Below are 17,638 nucleotides of genomic sequence, written 5' to 3'. Positions count from 1 at the left end.
TTTAACTTAATGATTTCTTCTATTCTTATAAACTTTCTAATATTCCAATATAAGATACAAAATTACCTTTAAATATCATTTTAGCTGCATGTCAAAATTCTGAGAGGTTGAGTTTTAATTATCGTTCTATTTGAAATATTTTTCATTTCCCATTAAGATTTTTTATCTAGACGTTGTTAAAGTGTGTTTCAAAGTTTCTTTTGTTATTGATTTCTAATTGAATTACTTTGAGGTTAGATGCTGTGATTTGTATGACAAATTATTTGGGCTTTGTTGAGACTTACTTTGTGGCCTGGTAAGTAGTCAATTTTTGCAGTTGTTCTACATATACTTGAGAATAATAGGCAATCACTAGTGATTGGATAGGTCTCTGCATATACCTCTTAAATTAAGTAGGGTAGTTATGTTGTTACAGTCTTCCAGTACCAATTTTCATCTGCTTGATCTATAATAAACAAATGAGGTAAGTTAAAATCTCTCTCTATAATGGTAGATTTGTCAACTTTTGTTTGAAATTCTGCCCTTTTTTTTTCTTTATACATTTGAGTCCATGCCTTAGGTGCATAGAAATTCAGAATCCATGTGTCTTCCTAAAAAAAATTATTCATTTTATTATTGTGTATTGTTTCTTTCAGTACTAATAATGCCTTTTCTTTAATGTTTTGTGTTAATCTAGCTATAACAGATTTCTAAAATCAATATTTTCCTGGCATTTCCTGGCATATATTTTTCGTGTCCATTTACTTTGAACATTTTTTAATCCTTATTTTTTAGTGTGTTTCTTCCAACAATATATAACTGGATTTTCTTCTTAACCAGTATGATGTTCACCTTTTTAAATAAGTTTATTTCAGAGTGAGGGGGAAGATGGAGGAAGAGTAAGAGGCGGAGATCACATTCCTCCCCACAGATACACCAGAAATACATCAACAACCAGCACTCACCAGACCGAGAGACATGTCTGCTCACCCAGAGGGGTGGGCAGAGTTGGGAGCTCAGGCTTGGGCTTCGGTTGGAGCGCAGGGAGACGACTGGGGTTGACGGTGTGAACACAGCCTGCAGGGGGTTAGTGCACCATGGCTAGCTGGGAAGGAGTCTGGGGAAAATTTTGGACCTGCCGAAGAGGCAAGAGACTTTTTCTTCCCTCTTTGTTTCCTGGTGTGCGAGGAGAGGGGATTAAGAGCACTGCTTAAAGAGCTCCAGAGACGGGTGCGAGCCGCAGCTAACAGTGCAGACCCCAGAGATGGGCATGAGATGATAAGGCTGCTGCTGCTGCACCAAGAAGCCTGTGTGCGAGCACAGGTCACTATCCACACCTCCCTTCCGGAGAGCCAGTGCAGCCCACCGCTGCCATGGTCCCAGGATCCAGGGACAACTTCCATGGGAGAACACATGACACACCTCAGGCTGGTGCAATGTCGTGCCGGCCTCTGCCACCACAGGCTAGGCCTGCATCCACACCCATCCTTAACCCCGACCTGAGTGAGCCAGAGCCCCCGAAGCAGCTGCACCTTTAACCCCGTCCTGTCTGAGTGAAGAACAGATGCTCTATGGTGACCTACATGCAGAGGCGGGGCCAAATCCAAAGCTGAGCCCCGGGAGCTGTGCGAACAAGGAAGAGAAAGGGAAATATCTCCCAGCAGCCTCAGAAGCAGTGGATTAAAGCTCCACAATCAACGTGATGTACCTTGCATCTGTGGGATACATGAATAGACAACGAATCATCCCAAATTGAGGAGGTGGACTTTGAGAGAGATTTGTTATTTTTTCCCCTTTTCCACTTTTTGTGAGTGTGTATGTGGATGCTTCTGTGGAAGATTTTGTCTGTATAGCTTTGCTTTCACCATTTGCTCTAGGGTTCTTTCCATCCATTTTTTTTTTCTTAAAAAAATTTTTTTTCTTAATAATTATTTTTTATTTTAATAAGTTTATTTTATTTTATCTTTTTTTGTGTGTGTGTGGTACACGGGCCTCTCACTGTTGTGGCCTCTCCCGTTGCGGAGCACAGGCTCTCGACACACAGGCTCAGTGGCCACGGCTCACGGGCCCAGCCGCTCTGCAGAATGTGTGATCCTCCCGGACCGGGGCACAAACCCATGTCCCCTGCATTGGCAGGCAGACCCTCAACCACTGCGCCACCAGGGAAGCCCTATTTTATCTTTATTTTATTTTATCCTCTTCCTTCCTTCCTTCCTTCCTTCCTTCCTTCCTTCCTTCCTTCCTTTCTTTCTTTCTTTCTTTCTTTCTTCCTTCTTTCTACTTTTTCTCCCTTTTATTCTGAGCTGTGCAGATGAAAGGCTCTTGGTGTTGCAGCCAGGAGTCAGTGCTGTGTCGCTGAGGTGGGAGAGCCAACTTCAGAACACTGGTCAACAAGAGACCTCCCAGGCCCACATAATATCAAACGGCAAAAATATCCCAGAGATCTCCATGTCAGCACCAGCACCCAGCTTCACTCAATCACCAGCAAGCTACAGTGCTGGACACCCTATGCCAAACAACTAGCAAGAGAGGAACACAACCCCACCCATTAACAGAGAGGTGGCCTAAATTCATAATAAGTCCACAGACACCCCAAAAGAAAAAGAAAGGGACAGAAAATATTTGAAGATATTATAGTTGAAAACTTCCCTAATATGGGAAAGGAAATATTTAATCAAGTCCAGCAACCACAGAGAGTCCCATACAGGATAAATCCAAGGAGAAACATGCCAAGACACATATTAATCAAACTGTCAAAAGTTAAATACAAAGAAAACATATTAAAAGCAGCAAGGGAAAAACAACAAATAACACACAAGGGAATCCCCATAAGGTTAACAGCTGATCTTTCAGCAGAAACTCTACAAGCCAGAAGGGACTGGCAGGACATATTTAAAGTGATGAAGGAGAGAAACCTACAACCAAGATTACTCTACCCAGCAAGGATCTCATTCAGATTTGTTGGAGATATTAAAACCTTTACATACAAGCAAAAGCTGAGAGAGTTCGGCACACCAAACCAGCTTTACAACAACTGCTAAAGGAACTTCTCTAGGCAAGAAACACAAGAGAAGGAAAAGACCTACAATAACAAACCAAAAACAATTAAGAAAATGGGAATAGGAACATACATATCGATAATTACCTTAAATGTAAATGGACTAAATGCTCCCACCAAAAGACACAGATTGGCTGAATGGATACAAAAACAAGACCCATATATATGCTGTCTACAAGAGACCCACTTCAGACCTAGAGACACATACAGACTGAAAGTAAGGGGATGGAAAAAGATATTCCATGCAAATGGAAACCAAAAGAAAGCTGGAGTAGCAATTCTCATATCAGATAAAATAGACTTTAAAATAAAGACTATTAGAAGAGACAAAGAAGGACACTACATAATGATCAAGGGATCGATCCAGGAAGAAGATATAACAATTGTAAAGATTTATGCACCCAACATAGGAGCACCTCAATACATAAGGCAAACTAACAGCCATAAAAGGGGACATCGACAGTAAAACATTCATAGAACAGGACTTTCACACCCCACTTTCACCAATGGACAGATCATCCAAAATGAAAATAAATAAGGAAACACAAGCTTTAAATGATACATTAAATAAGATGGACTTGATATTTATAGGACATTCCATCCAAAAACAACAGAATACATATTTTTCTCAAGTTCTCATGGAACATTCTCTAGGATAGATCATATCTTGGGTCACAAATCAGGCCTTGGTAAATTTAAGAAAATTGAAATTGTATCAAGTATCTATTCCGACCACAACACTATGAGACTAGTAGATATCAATTACAGGAAAAGATCTGTAAAAAATACAAACACATGCAGGATAAATAATACACTACTTAATAACGAAGTGAACACTGCAGAAATCAAAGAGGAAATAAAAAAAAATAACTAGAAACAAATGACAATGGAGACACAATGACCCAATACCTATGGGATGCAGCAAAAGCAGTTCTAAGAGGGAAATTTATAGCAATACAATCCTACCTTAAGAAACAGGAAACATCTCGAATAAACAACCTAACCTTGCACCTAAAGCAATTAGAGAAAGAAGAACAAAAATACCCCAAAGTTAGCAGAAGTAAAGAAATCATAAAGATCAGATCAGAAATAAATGAAAAAGAAATGAAGGAAACGATAGCAAAGATCAATAAAATGAAAATCTGGTTCTTTGAAAAGATAAAGATAAAATTTAAACCATTAGCCAGACACATTAAGAAAAAAAGGGAGAAGATTCAAATCAATAGAATTAGAAATGAAATAGGAGAAGTAACAATTGACACTGCAGAAATACAAAAGATCATGAGAGATTACTACAACAACTCTGTGCCAATAAAATGGACACCTGGAAGAAATGGACAAATTCTTAGAGATGCACAACCTGCCAAGACTGAGTCAGGAAGAAACAGAAAATATGAGCAGACCAATCACAAGCACTGAAATTGAAAATGTGATTAAAAATCTTCCAACAAACAAAGGCCCAGGACCAGATGGCTTCACAGGTGAATTCTATCAAACATTTAGAGAAGAGCTAACACCTATCCTTCTCAAACTCTTCCAAGATATAGCAGAGGGATGAACACTCTCATACTCATTCTACAAGGCCACCATCACCCTGATACCAAAACCAGACAAGGATGTCACAAAGAAAGAAAACTACAGGCCAATATCACTGAAGAACATAGATGCAAAAATCCTCAACAAAATACTACCAGACAGAATCCACCAGCACATTAAAAAGATCATACACCATGATCAAGTGGGGTTTATTCCAGGAATCAAGGATTGTTCAATTGCTCATATCAATCAATGTGATACACCATATTAACAAATTGAAGGAGAAAAACCACAGGATCATCTCAATAGATGCAGAGAAAGCTTTCGAGAAAATTCACCACCCATTAATGATAAAAACTCTGCAGAAAGTAGGCATAGAGGGAAATTTCCTCAACATAATAAAGGCCATATATGACAAACCCACAGCCAACATCGTCCTCAATGGTGAAAAACTGAGTGCATTTCCACTAAGATCAGGAACAAGACAAGGTTGCCCACTCTCACCACTCTTATTCAACATAGTTTAGGAAGTTTTAGCCACAGCAATCAGAAAAGAAAAGGAAATAAAAGGAATCCAAATTGGAAAAGAAGAAGTAAAGGTGTCACTCTTCGCAGATGACATGATCCTATACACAGAGATTCCTAAAGATGCTACCAGAAAACTACTAGAGCTAGTCAATGAATTTGGTCAAGTAGCAGGATACAAAATTAATGCACAGAAATCTCTGGTATTCCTATACACTAATGATGAAAAATCTGAACGTGAAATCAAGAAAACACTCTCATTTACCATTGCAACAAAAAGAATAAAATATCTAGGAATAAACCTATCTGAGGAGACAAAAGACCTGTATGCAGAAAATTATAAGACACTGATGAAAGGAATTAAAGATGATACAAATAGATGGAGAGATATACCATGTTCCTGGAATGGAAGAATCAACATTGTGAAAATGCCTCTACTACCCAAAGCAATCTACAGATTCAATGCAAACCGTATCAAACTACCACTGGCATTTTTCACAGAACAAGATAAAAAATTTTCGCAATTTGTATGGAAACACAAAAGACCCCAGATAGCCAAAGCAATCTTGAGAACAAAAAACGGAACTGGAGGAATCAGGCTCCCTGACTTCAGACTATACTACAAAGCTACAGTAATCAAGACAGTATGGTACTGGCACAAAAACAGAAAGATAGATCAATGGAACAGGATAGAAAGCCCAGATATAAACCCATGCACATATGGTCACCTTATCTTTGATAAAGGAGGCAAGAATATATAATGGAGAAAAGATAGCCCTTTCAATAGTGGTGCTGGGAAAACTGGACAGCTACATATAAAAGAATGAAATTAGAACACTCCCTAATACCATACACAAAAATAAGCTCAAAATGGATTAAAGACCTAAATGTAAGGCCAGACGCTATAGAACTCTTAGAGGAAAATATAGACAGAACACTCTATGACATAAATCACAGCAAGATTCTTTTTGACCCACCTCCTAGAGAAATTGAAATATAAACAAAAATAAACAAATGTGATCTAATGAAACTTATAAGCCTTTGCACAGCAAATGAAACCATAAACAAGACGAAATACAACCCTCAGAAAGGGAGAAAATATTTGCAAATGAAGCAACACAAAAGGACTAATCTCCAAAATTTACAAGCAGCTCATGAAGCTCAATATCAAAAAAACAAACAACTCAATCCAAAAATGGGCAGAACTAAATAGACATTTCTCCAAAGAAGATATTCAGATTGCCAACAAACACATGAAAGGATGCTCAACATCACTAATCATTGGAGAAATGCAAATGAAAAGTACAATGAGATATCATCTCACACTGGTCAGAATGGCCATCATCAAAAAATGTAGAAACAATAAATGCTGGAGAGGGTGTGGAGGAAAGGGGACACTCTTGCACTGCTGGTGGGAATGTGAATTGGTACAGCCACTATGGAGAACAGTATGGAGTTTCCTTAAAAAACTACAAACAGAACTACCATATGACCCAGCAATTGCACTACTGGGCATATACCCTGAAGAAACCATAATTCCAAAAGAGTCATGTACCAAAATGTTCATTGCAGCTCTATTTACAATAGCCAGGACATGGAAGCAAACTAAGTGTCCATTGACAGATGAATGGATAAAGATGTGGCACATATATACAATGGAATATTACTCAGCCATAAAAAGAAATGAAATTGAATTATTTGTCGTGAGGTGGATGGACCTAGAGTCTGTCATACAGAGTGACGTAAGTCAGAAAGAGAAAGACAAATACCGTATGCTAACACATATATATGGAATATAAGAAAAAAAAATGTCATGAAGAAGATAGGGGTACAACGGGAATGAAGACACAGACCTACTAGAGAATGGACTTGAGGATATGGGGACAGAGAAGGGTAAGCTGTGACAAAGTGAAAGAGTGGCATGGACATATATACACTACCAAACGTAAAATAGATAGCTAGTGGGAAGCAGCCGCATAGCACAGGGAGATCAGCTCGGTGCTTTGTGACCACCTGGATGGGTGGGGTAAGGAGGGTAGGAGGGAGGGAGATGCAAGAGGGAGGAGATATGGGAACATATGTATATGTATAACTGATTCACTTTGTTATAAAGCAGAAACTAACACACCATTGTAAAACAACTACACTCCAATAAAGATCTAAATAAAATAAAATAAAATAAAGTCTAAAAAAATAAGTTTATTTCATTTATACTTACTATGTTGCTGATACATTTATTGTGATTACTAATATACTTGGATTTATTTCCATCATCTTATTTTGTGCTTTGTGTATGTTGCTGTGCTTTTCTTTCCTTAGTTTTTCTCCTTTCCTACTTATGATTGTATTGATTAAGTTTCATTATTCCCTTTTTTCCCCACTGCTTATCTGGGAAGTGGTTACCCTTAACATTTTAAAGCATGACTGACTAGATAGACAAGATTTAAATTTTTTCAATACCTCTGCCTGCCTCCAGAATGGCACCAGCATTTTAAAAAACATTTAGCTTTTTCACTCCTATCTTAGATGCTGTTCATATTCAGTATTTTGTTGTTATTTAGTATTTAGTGCTTTTACAAATGCCAAAGATTTGCCTACATTATTGCTTCTTTCATCTTACTTTGCTCTTTTTATTTCATTTCTCTTATTCATGAATGATTTCTTTAGTAGATCTCAGAGACAGTATCTTCGTGGTAAATGTCCTAAGTCTTGCTTGATAAAGCCTTTATTTTGCACTCAGTCCTGAATACAAAATTAGCTGGATATAGGATTTTAGGTTATACAAAATTTTAGATTCATAGTTATTTTCTTTCTGCATTTAACATTTTGCTGCTGGGAAGACTAATTTTCATTTCTTAAAAGTAACCATCATTTCTGTTCTTTCTCTTTTTTTTTGAGTTTCATAGATTTTTAATATGTAATATTTTCTCCTTTTTACTTTTTATTTTATATTGGAGTATAGCCGATTAACAATGTTGTGATAGTCTCAGGTGCACAGCAAAGTGACTCAGCCATACATATACACGTATCCATTCTCCCCCAAACTTCCCTACCATCCAGGTTGCCACATAACATTGAGCAGAGTTCCCTGTGCTACTGTCATTTCTTTCTGATCACTTTTAAGATTTTTTCTGTTTTTGGTGTCCTGAAGTTTCATTATGATTTGTCTAGGCATGAATATTTTTTGTTTATTCTGCTCAGGACTTCCTAAATCTGTGCTTCCTAAATCTGAACAATCCATTTCTTCATCAGTTCTGGAAAAGTTTCTGCCATTTTCTCTTAATATTGCTTAACCACCCCCCACTCCAATTACTTCAATTATTTCCTCTTAAGTATTTAAAAAATTATGATAGCCTTCTCTTTGCATCACCCATATACCTCAACCTCTTTTAATGTTTTACGTCTTTACTTTTCTGTGTTGCATTATAGCCAATTTTCTCAGATTTAACGTGAAGTTCAGTAAACTTCTCTTTAAGCATATTTAATGTCTTAAGACTATCCATTTAGTTTTTAGTTTCAGTGTCTTTAAGTTTTTTCCTATTTTATGTTGTTGTCTCATAAATGTTTAAGTTTTTGTAGTGTCTTATTTTAAATATTGGTATTTAAGTCTTTCTCTGATAGTTCTATAATAATGTGTCTACTCTGTTTAGTCTGCTGAATTTTGCTTATGGTAGATTTATACATGTGTTCTGTGATTTTGGATTGTGAGCTCATATTTGGCAGGGTTTTATCTGTGGGAATATTATGGGGGGGTGTCCTTTTTGCATTTCCTTCTACCAACCCATTTACAACAAATTATTTTCAATTGAGTTCTTGGCTTTGGAGATTTGAGATTAAGTAGTATAAATCTGAACTCAAGCCCATGGTAAGTGAAGGCCTATCATAGGAGGTCTGTGGGGAGGTTACTGTCTCTCACACCCAAGTCAAGCCCAGGTTGAGATGCAAGCTTCTTCCTCTCTGACAGTGGGTAAACACTTTTCTCAGTCCAGTATTTCAATGAAGGTGTGGCAATTTGAGGCCTCAACTTTATGCAGTGGTCTCAGTTCCAACTTTCTGTCTTGCATGCATTCAAAGCCTTGTTTCCAAGTGATATACATTAAAATTCAAGCCATTAGATTTCCGGACCAGGGACTAGTCCCTGCCCACACTGCAGCATAAGCTCCCACATTTATCATTCTGGATTTTAGTACTTTCTTTCTAGACTCTTAGGGATAATTATGGGCCCTGCAATGTATTGAAAAGATGTTTACATATTATTGAGTTTTTTTCTGGACATGTTTAGCAAGAGTTTTGTGGCTTAACCTATAGCATTACCATGAATGAAAGTTATTCTTTTACTATTTATTTTCCCCTTTGTTTTAGGTATGATATGTAAAACAATAATTTTTTTAGCCAAAATGTCTTCTTTATCAATATTCAGTTTATTCACATTTGTTATTGGAAGTGATTTCTGTCGTTTCTTATGCATTCTTCTTGTTTAACAATAATTTATCTTCTATTTAATAATTTTTCAATTCCTTTTTAAAAAAATATACAAGTTATATTTTATTTTTATCTTCTCCAGTGTTTTAAAAGGTATATATACTTCTTTAAATTGTATTTGTGGAAACCTTCAACTATTTAAAACTGTTTTTAAACTAATTTTAACTATTTTAAACCAATTTCAGTATTTGTAAGAAAGAAGCATTTAAGAAAAAAAGCTTCTGAATCCATCCTATGTGAACAAGGAATTTCACAAAGCTTTGTTCCCCCACCTAACATCCCCCTCCTCTTTGGTCTTAATATAATTTGAGCTATTAGATTTAGGTTTTTGTAATTTGAATTTTAACAACATGCATATTCTTTATTGAGACTACATTTGATATTTTTATTCAATTTAAAAGTGGTTTGCAAACATTTAGACTTCTATTTTAATTGATTTTATGCTTGTCACCAAACTTCATCTCTATCATTTGGATATATTTTCAAGTAACTTTTTTTTAAAACTGCTGCAAATTTTCTGAGACTGGAAAATTTAACTGAAAATGTCTGTTGCTTTTTAGCCTGCTCAAATATATTATTTGTGTCACAAATTTTTCACTCATCAAAGTCTACAGCTTTGGCTCCATTTTCTTTTGGAATTTAGTATTATGAAGTTAATGATATTTAGTCTAAGTGTAGGTAATCTAATATGTTTTTCTATGTGTCTGTTTGTGTGTGCCCTTGGGTAGATGTAAGATTTCTTTAAAATATCTTCAAAAACATCAACAAGATGGGACAATCAGGCCTTTACTCAGCTAAGTAAAGTTTTTTTTTTTAATATTGATAGCTTTGCCATTACTTTCATGACATTTATACTGCTGCCTCTTTTAGGAACTCTAAACTCTTTCAGGAATGCTTCTGGGAATATTTTGGAGTCCCCAGCCCCTGGCAAGCATGAACACAATTTTACGTATGTTGGTCCTCCATCTTGTGTCTTCCATATGTTCGTATTCTCTCTCAATGTTTTTCCTTTTCTGTCCATTTTGCATGCATTTTTGGAAAGATTCCCCAGCTTGTCTTCAACACCACTCATTCAATGCTCAGCAGCAACAAATCTGCTCTTTCCTGCCACACCAGTGTAGAGTTTAATTCTGCCCTGCATTTTTATTTCCTTAAAACCCTCTCTCTCTCTTTCTCTTCCCTTCTCTCATTCTGTTGCCTTTTCCTCTTAGCCTGTTTTCTTGTCAGCTTCTTCCTTTGTCATGGAATTTGTCTTTATGCATATCAAGAAGCTTGTTGAAAATGTGTCTTAACTGGGCAGAGCATCATTTTTAAAGGGATGCTCCCCCTCAGGGTCTTGGAGGTACTGTCCCTGCTCTTTGTCTTGCAGTATTTCCAATGGTCCCTGGACTCTCTTGACCCCTTTTCACTCCTTCTTGAGAAGGGAGGGATTTATAGTCCTGTTTTATGCTAGGCAGGAGGAGTGGATTGGCCTTGGGCCCCCCATCTCCCTGCTTGCTTGATAGCTGAATCATCTTTTTAGACCTACAGCTGGAGGACCAGCCAGTGTAGCCTTCATCTAGTATATCTGCTCCACTGAGGTGGCATCTTCTCCAACTACCATGTTGATTCTCTGGTGCTCTGACCTGATGTGTCACAGGAAAAACTACACTCTGCAGTTGTACTGCTCCCACAATTATTACCATATCTGCTCCAGCCTCTTGACCTTTCTTCCCCTCCAGAATGCATTGTGTCTCCATCAGCCCATCATCTGTCCAGTTGTCTTGCTCATTTTCAGGCTCTTCTGGGTATAAGAAGACCTTGGGGAAGGGAGGAAGTTGACTTGGGGAAACTGTTCTTCATTTGGTTCAGAGTTGAAGCAATAATGGTGATGGATATTTACTCCATTCTCTGGTTAGTAGACATTCTGCGTGTCTGAGTCAAGTATTGACAGAGTGGGAATTACCATGTATCTTCCTAATTCTTTAAAGCAAGTTCTCTTTATGGAAGGGAACTTGGCATATGTCACACATGTGTTTGATAGGATTTTCTCCATCCAGCTTCATCTGCCTTATAAGGATGGTTAGTTCCTTCCACATCCTGGCAATTAGGTTGTCTGTCAGTGTTCATTCACCTTGTTACTCTGAGTCTTCATATTTGTCTGTATTTGCTGGGGTGTTTTCCTGAGAAATAGGGAAAGGCTTTGTTAGAACCCTCTAGCCAGAGACCATTTTGTACAGAAAGTCCCACAATGCATTTCAGTGTCTGTCTTCCCAAGGAGACCTTGAGATCCTTAAAGGGAGAGTTTGGGTCACAGACATCACTGGGTCCCCAGTACTTTGCAGGCAACCAACACTGAATTCCTGATCAATAAACATCGAAAGAACAAAAGAGGGAGAGGAAGCTTTTGTTATTTGTCTATTATCCATTGTTAAAATGTTTTAAATAACTCGTAAATGATCCACCTGCCTCTCCAAAAAGAACTGATGAAAATGTGTCTTGCAGCTTAAGAATCTAATTAAAGGTAACTTGGGTGATGGAGTGTATGACTAAACCTTTCATTTATGCAGTTAAATAATGTTTAGAAAGAAAAAGATGGGATAAGAGAGCAACTTAATATCTCAGGAACAAGACACCCATATGATCATCCTCAGGGTGGTTACTATTTGTCTATGCTCCCACTACTAAGTAGAATGAAGAAAACAGGCTTAAACTACAACAAAACGGATGCAGGTTAGTGGTGAGCAGGAACTTTCTAATAGAGTAGCTTCATAATGTGTAGAATGGAAGCTGGGCAATTGCTTTCACTAGAAATGCTTTTCAATCTTTTAGACACAAAACTGTTTAGAGGTGCGGGGTGACCTGGTTAGCTGCCCCCAAACCTTCCAGCCAGAAGGGCCTCTGAGCCCTAGCAAAAGGGTCAAGTCACCCTTGGGTGCCTGAGGGCCCTCAGCTGCTGGCTTGGAGGTAAGCATCTGTCACTTTGAAGGAAAGATTTAGTGATATCAAATAGCTGGGTGATTAATCAAGAAAACAAGTGAGCATTTGACTTCAGAGAGAAGAAAAAACAGCCAAGGAGTTGCTTTGGGGAAAATGGGCACCCAGGCTTGGAATCCCAAACCAATGGTGCTTTCAGGGATATTTACAGAGCATAAATCATTGCAAGAGAGAGATCAATCTGCTGCACGGCTAAATTAATATTTAACTTGCTCAGGATAAGTCAATCCCCTGGGTTATTAGAGAAATTAACAAAAGCCCTAAACTGATGCTATTCTTACCTGAGCCATCAGCATGTGCTAAAAGTCATCAGTGCCGTTCCCTCATACCCTTTCAAACTGTTGTGCCCCGTCCCCAACCCGATCCAACTCCCTCCTCTAAACCCTCTAATTTTTCCCCTACCTCTTTCTATTCTTGCCACAGAACACTTCCTTCAAACAAAACCTGATATAGTCAATAGAGTAAAATGAAAAGCTGACGGAACAGAGGTGAGGTCTGCAGCCCCATCCACTGACCACTTCCCTATCTGCATGTCCCCTGAGAGGACCTCAGAGAACAGTTTGAAACTCCTAGTCAGTGACTCCAGAGCCTCACTGTGCAGGAGAATCCACTGGCGTGAGGACTACAAAACACACTTGTGGCCCTACCACATCCTTACCAACTTAAAATCCTCGTGAGCCTTGGGTGAGCCTTGCGGGTCAGAAGATATTAAGTGGGTGATTCTTGTGTAATTTTCCTGGCACAGGTTCAGAGACCCTGGCAGAGTTCTTGGGACCCCTGTAATTGTGGTGTCCCAGGGTCCTCCCAGGAGTGAGATTTGCAGTTGGATAATGCCTTCAGCCAAGTCTGGAGCTGCTGCTCTGTACCCACACAAGGAGCTATAGCACAAGACTGTGGGTGAGAGGGACCAGTTAAGGGACACCAAGGCTTCCTGGGAGAGGTGGGCTATGGGTAGAAGTTGAGGGCAAGAAATTCAATTCATTTCAGTTTGCATGAAAACATTTGGTGCAGTGCTTGTATGCAGCAGGTGCGCAATAAACAGAAGTCATTCCTTTCTTGTCTCACTACCCACCATCACCCTTTAGCTGTTAACCTTGCTTATTTTCCAGTCCTTCCCGTCACCTGACACCTATTTCCTCGTTATCGTCATCCTTCTCCACTACACTGTAATCTGCCTCAGAGCAGGGTCTGTGTCTGCGTCTCCCCAGCCTCGAGCAAGCCCTGTCTGGCTCATAGTAGGTATAGCCAATAAATATTTGTGGAATAAATGGGTGAACGCATGGCTAGCCGGGTGCAAGGGAAGGAGAGCCTGGGCTGGGTGTGGGGATGGCGAGGGGATCAAGCTGGCTGAGCAGCCCAGCACAGAGGGAGGCTGGCAAAGTGTGGGTTGAGAAGGCATGTTCCAGGGAGCTGGTAGAGGAATCCGGATGCCACGCTGAAGTGGTTGGTCCTTCTTTAGCTCACGATGAGGAGCCATTAGGTTTCTGTGCTGGGAAGAGATAAGATCAAGCTTGGCTTGAGGAGGATTGGTTTGGCAGCAGAGTGCTGAAGGATTGGAGACAGGAGGGGATGGAAGCTGGGTGACCAAAGCAGCGGGCTGGCGCTGGGACAGGCTCACGGTCATGGGCCAAGGGCATCAGAAGCAAGCTGTGGCACAGGGGACTCTGCCTAATGTACCTCTCAAAAGACTGCGATGTTCATACAGTGGATTTTGTGTTTTGTATTCAATATGCATCAAAAACAGGACCACAGTCCTTCCTCCTTGTAAAGTAAGAAAATTTTATTTATGATGTGTGTAGTTTACTTACCCTGCCTCAAAAAAAAGAAGGTTAAATATTACATGTTTTTTTCCTTTAGGAAATGTAATTTGGGACAATGATCAACACCGTTTTTTTGGTCCTTATTCCTATGGAAACTGTATACATTTTCTTCTTGGGTGCTCTTTATGACTTTTAAAAATATAAAAAAAAGTAATTTAGAAGTAAGTTTTTCAAATAAAGCAATATTTCTTAAAAAAAAAAAAAAAAAGACTGTGATATAGCAAAGGACAGAAAGGAGTCTGAGACTCATCCATCTATCCATCCATGGGGGGAGGGCTGGAAGCAGAAGAGCAGGTGAAGCTGCTGAGGAATTGTCCATGGACCCAGCCAGAGCTGAAGAGGGAACAGTAAGAAATGCTAAGATAGGTAGGAGAGCGGGCACCATGGAAACTGAGGCAAGAGCTTCCTGATGTCAAAGGTGCTGAGGGCTTAGGAGGTCTATGGGTAACTGAGAGTGGGTCATTCCAGGGGTGATGGCTCTAGAGATGTTGGGATCTACTTGGTGGGGTGAGGCAGGACAGAGGGCAGATGGCATGTGGTAAAGAAGGAGGATGAGGGAATGAAGGCTGGTGCCGAGGCAGGGTGGGATGGAAGGTAGTGGGGAGGGAGGCAGCCTGAGTCAGACTGCGGGAAGCAAAACAGTGTCAGGATGGGGAGAGGAGTCTGGCTATGACTGAGGCGGGGAGCAGTCCCAGCAAAGGAGAGACTAAACATTCAGGGTGGGAAACTGATTTGGCAAAGCTGGAAGAGGAGGACATAGAGCATGGGAGGGGTCATCACATCTGCCCAGTTAAGTCATTGACAAATCTGGGAAAGGCTTGGTGGGGAAGAGGCGACTGTTGAGGGGTTGACCTAACAGGTCCTCCCTGACCCTGTAGGACCAGACCATCATCAGGTCTGGTGTGGGGGTGATGGGATGAGGACATTTCTCCAGCATAGCTTTACAGACTCAAGGCAGATCTTGAACGCTCCAGCTATCCCTAGAGACAGGAAAAGAAAGCAGAGCTGGGGGTGCTGAGCCCGGGAGAATCGCTCCTGCCTCCAATGCCCTGTCCTCCTGTTGCTGCCTCTACAAGTCCTTCCAGCCCCTCCCCCACAGTTTTGGTGCCTTCCCCTGCCTGCCACCTTGCAGAGCTCTCGCTGCCCCTATTGCATTCTGCCCCTCTAAGGGGCTGTGTGACCACTGGTCCCGCCCGCCTGACCTGTCCTCTGGGGTCGGGGCCCTCGGTGGATGTTCACAGAACACATGAGGAAGTGAAAACTAAAGGCAGCCAGAGATTTCTGGGGGACAAGAGCAGCAGGAAGCTGGACAGGAAGCATATCCAGTGCCCTGCACCCTGGGGCTACCACCCCCAGATTCTCTGAACCTCATTCATTCAGTCAACGGATACATGCCATCACCTTCTACGGGCCAGGCATTGTTCTAGGCACTGGCCATTCCGTAGTGAACAAAGCACACACGAATCCTGTTCTGGTAAGCAGAGACCCACAATAAACAAGTGATTAGTAAAAACCACAATGTGTTAGGTGAAGTGCTACGGACAGGAGGGATAGGGTGTGCCATGGGGGCTGCACTAAATAGAGTAGTCAGGGTAGTCTCGCTGAGAAGATGAAAGAAGACAAATTTGATTATTTATAGTTCACCTAGTCCTGGTGGGCTGTAAGGGGAAGGGTCTTAGTCGTCCCCTTCCCTAGGCCCCCTAGGTTAGGGCATGGAGAGCTGGGGCCGGCCCGTGCGTTTCTCTGAGAGCACCACCAGGGGGAGCCCGGACCCCTCCTAGCGCCTTCCCAGCCCTCCCGCACAGCCTTGCAAGCAAAAGTTTTTCTTAAACTAACAATGCCAGTGTAAGGAGGTGCTCGCGCCTGATTGGACGGGGGAATTTTGCAGGTTTGATTCCTTGATTGGACAGGAGGTGTTAGGGGTGGGGAGAGAGCTGATGGTGGGGGATCCCGCACCCTCCCCCGTCAGTCTGGCCGGCTCAGTCCTCCGGTAGGCTCGGCTGTAGCTCGCAATGTGACACCAGGACGAACACGCACTCGCGCGCTCTCCCCGGCTCGCACTCCCTCGCCCGCTCTCTCACACACGCACGCACACACCCACCTCTCCCATAAACACACACACACACATGCACACCCACACCCACGCGCGCCCGCACCGCCCCACGCGCGCACAATCCCGCCCACGCCCACGCTGCGCTCCGGGGAGTCCGGTCCCAGCCAGAGCGCGAAAGGATACGGAGAAGCCACCGGCGGGGAGCGCAGCGGCACCCCGAGACGCGGTGCCCTCCCCCCGCGGCCGCCTCGTCTCGGGCTCGGCCTGGGGACCGCCGGCCGGCGATGGCCCTGGACTGCCTGCTGCTGCTCCTCCTGGCATCCGCAGTGGCCGCGATGGAAGGTAACGTACCCACCGCGGAGCAAGTTGGCGGCTGTATCCCCGGGGCTTCTGTGGCTGCTACGCGTCGCCTGCATCCCGCGACCCGAGGGCCAGGTTGTTGGGGAGCATCGGCTGCGGCCGAGCGCGGGGCTGGGGCGGCACCCGCGCGCCCCCGGCTGGCTCTCGGCGCCCGCAGCTGGTTCGCGGAGCCCTCCGGCTCCCGCGCCCGGGCGCTCCTTAGCAGCCCCGGTCTCCCGCAGCTCGGCTCAGAGAGCACGGAGCCCGCTGCATTGCGGTGCAGGCTCCTTAGCTCCGGCGGAGACTGGCGTTGGGTAGGAAGGGGCGCCTCGGGCGGTCCGGCCCCTGGAGTACGGGCGTCAGTCTTCTCGCTTCCTATCCCGGGCACGGATGCTCTTAGGCAGCCGCGCGCCACCTCTCCTTTTCCTCCGCTCGGGATCCGCGGGCTCCAGGACTCGGCCCGGCTGGCTAGCGCTGCGCGCCGGGACCGGAGAAGCTCTGACCCGGAACCTCGCAAGTGGCTGCCGAATGAGAGGAGCTGAGTTCATTGGCCCGACCCTCGGGGGACAGCTGGTGGTACCGGAGGCTGCGGGCTGCATCTTTCCCGGGTCGGTTGGGGCGGGGTGGACACGTTTGTCGCCTCCTGCTCCTGAAAACGGGGGTGGGGTGGGGTGCGTGATCAGTCCTGACGAAACTCGCCCAGTATCCCTCCGGCCTGGGAAGGTAGCCGACGCTCAGCGACTCTCTTCCTGCTACTTCAGCCTTGCTGTGCCTCTGCCGCCGTGGCCCGGAAAGCGCTCTCCGCGGGCACAGCGCCGGGCGCAGCAGGGAGACCCGCGCTCGGCGGCGCCCGCGAATCCCTGTGGTGCT

General features: G+C 42.7%; 1 protein-coding gene across 1 annotated transcript in view; it reads left to right on the top strand.

The window, feature by feature from the left end:
* The first annotated feature begins 16,340 nt into the window (after positions 1-16,340).
* The window catches only part of EPHB1 (EPH receptor B1), a 433,422-nt gene continuing 432,124 nt past the window's right edge, over positions 16,341-17,638 (top strand). The window contains exon 1 of the mRNA XM_007457544.1: positions 16,341-16,771. Coding sequence (XP_007457606.1) covers positions 16,714-16,771 — 58 coding nt within the window. The 5' untranslated portion in view covers positions 16,341-16,713. The remainder of the gene's footprint in view (positions 16,772-17,638) is intronic.

The sequence above is a fragment of the Lipotes vexillifer genome, unplaced genomic scaffold (assembly GCF_000442215.2).
Source record: "Lipotes vexillifer unplaced genomic scaffold, Lipotes_vexillifer_v1.1 scaffold86, whole genome shotgun sequence".
NCBI lineage: Eukaryota > Metazoa > Chordata > Mammalia > Artiodactyla > Lipotidae > Lipotes > Lipotes vexillifer.
This window is presented reverse-complemented; position numbering and strand designations above follow the sequence as displayed.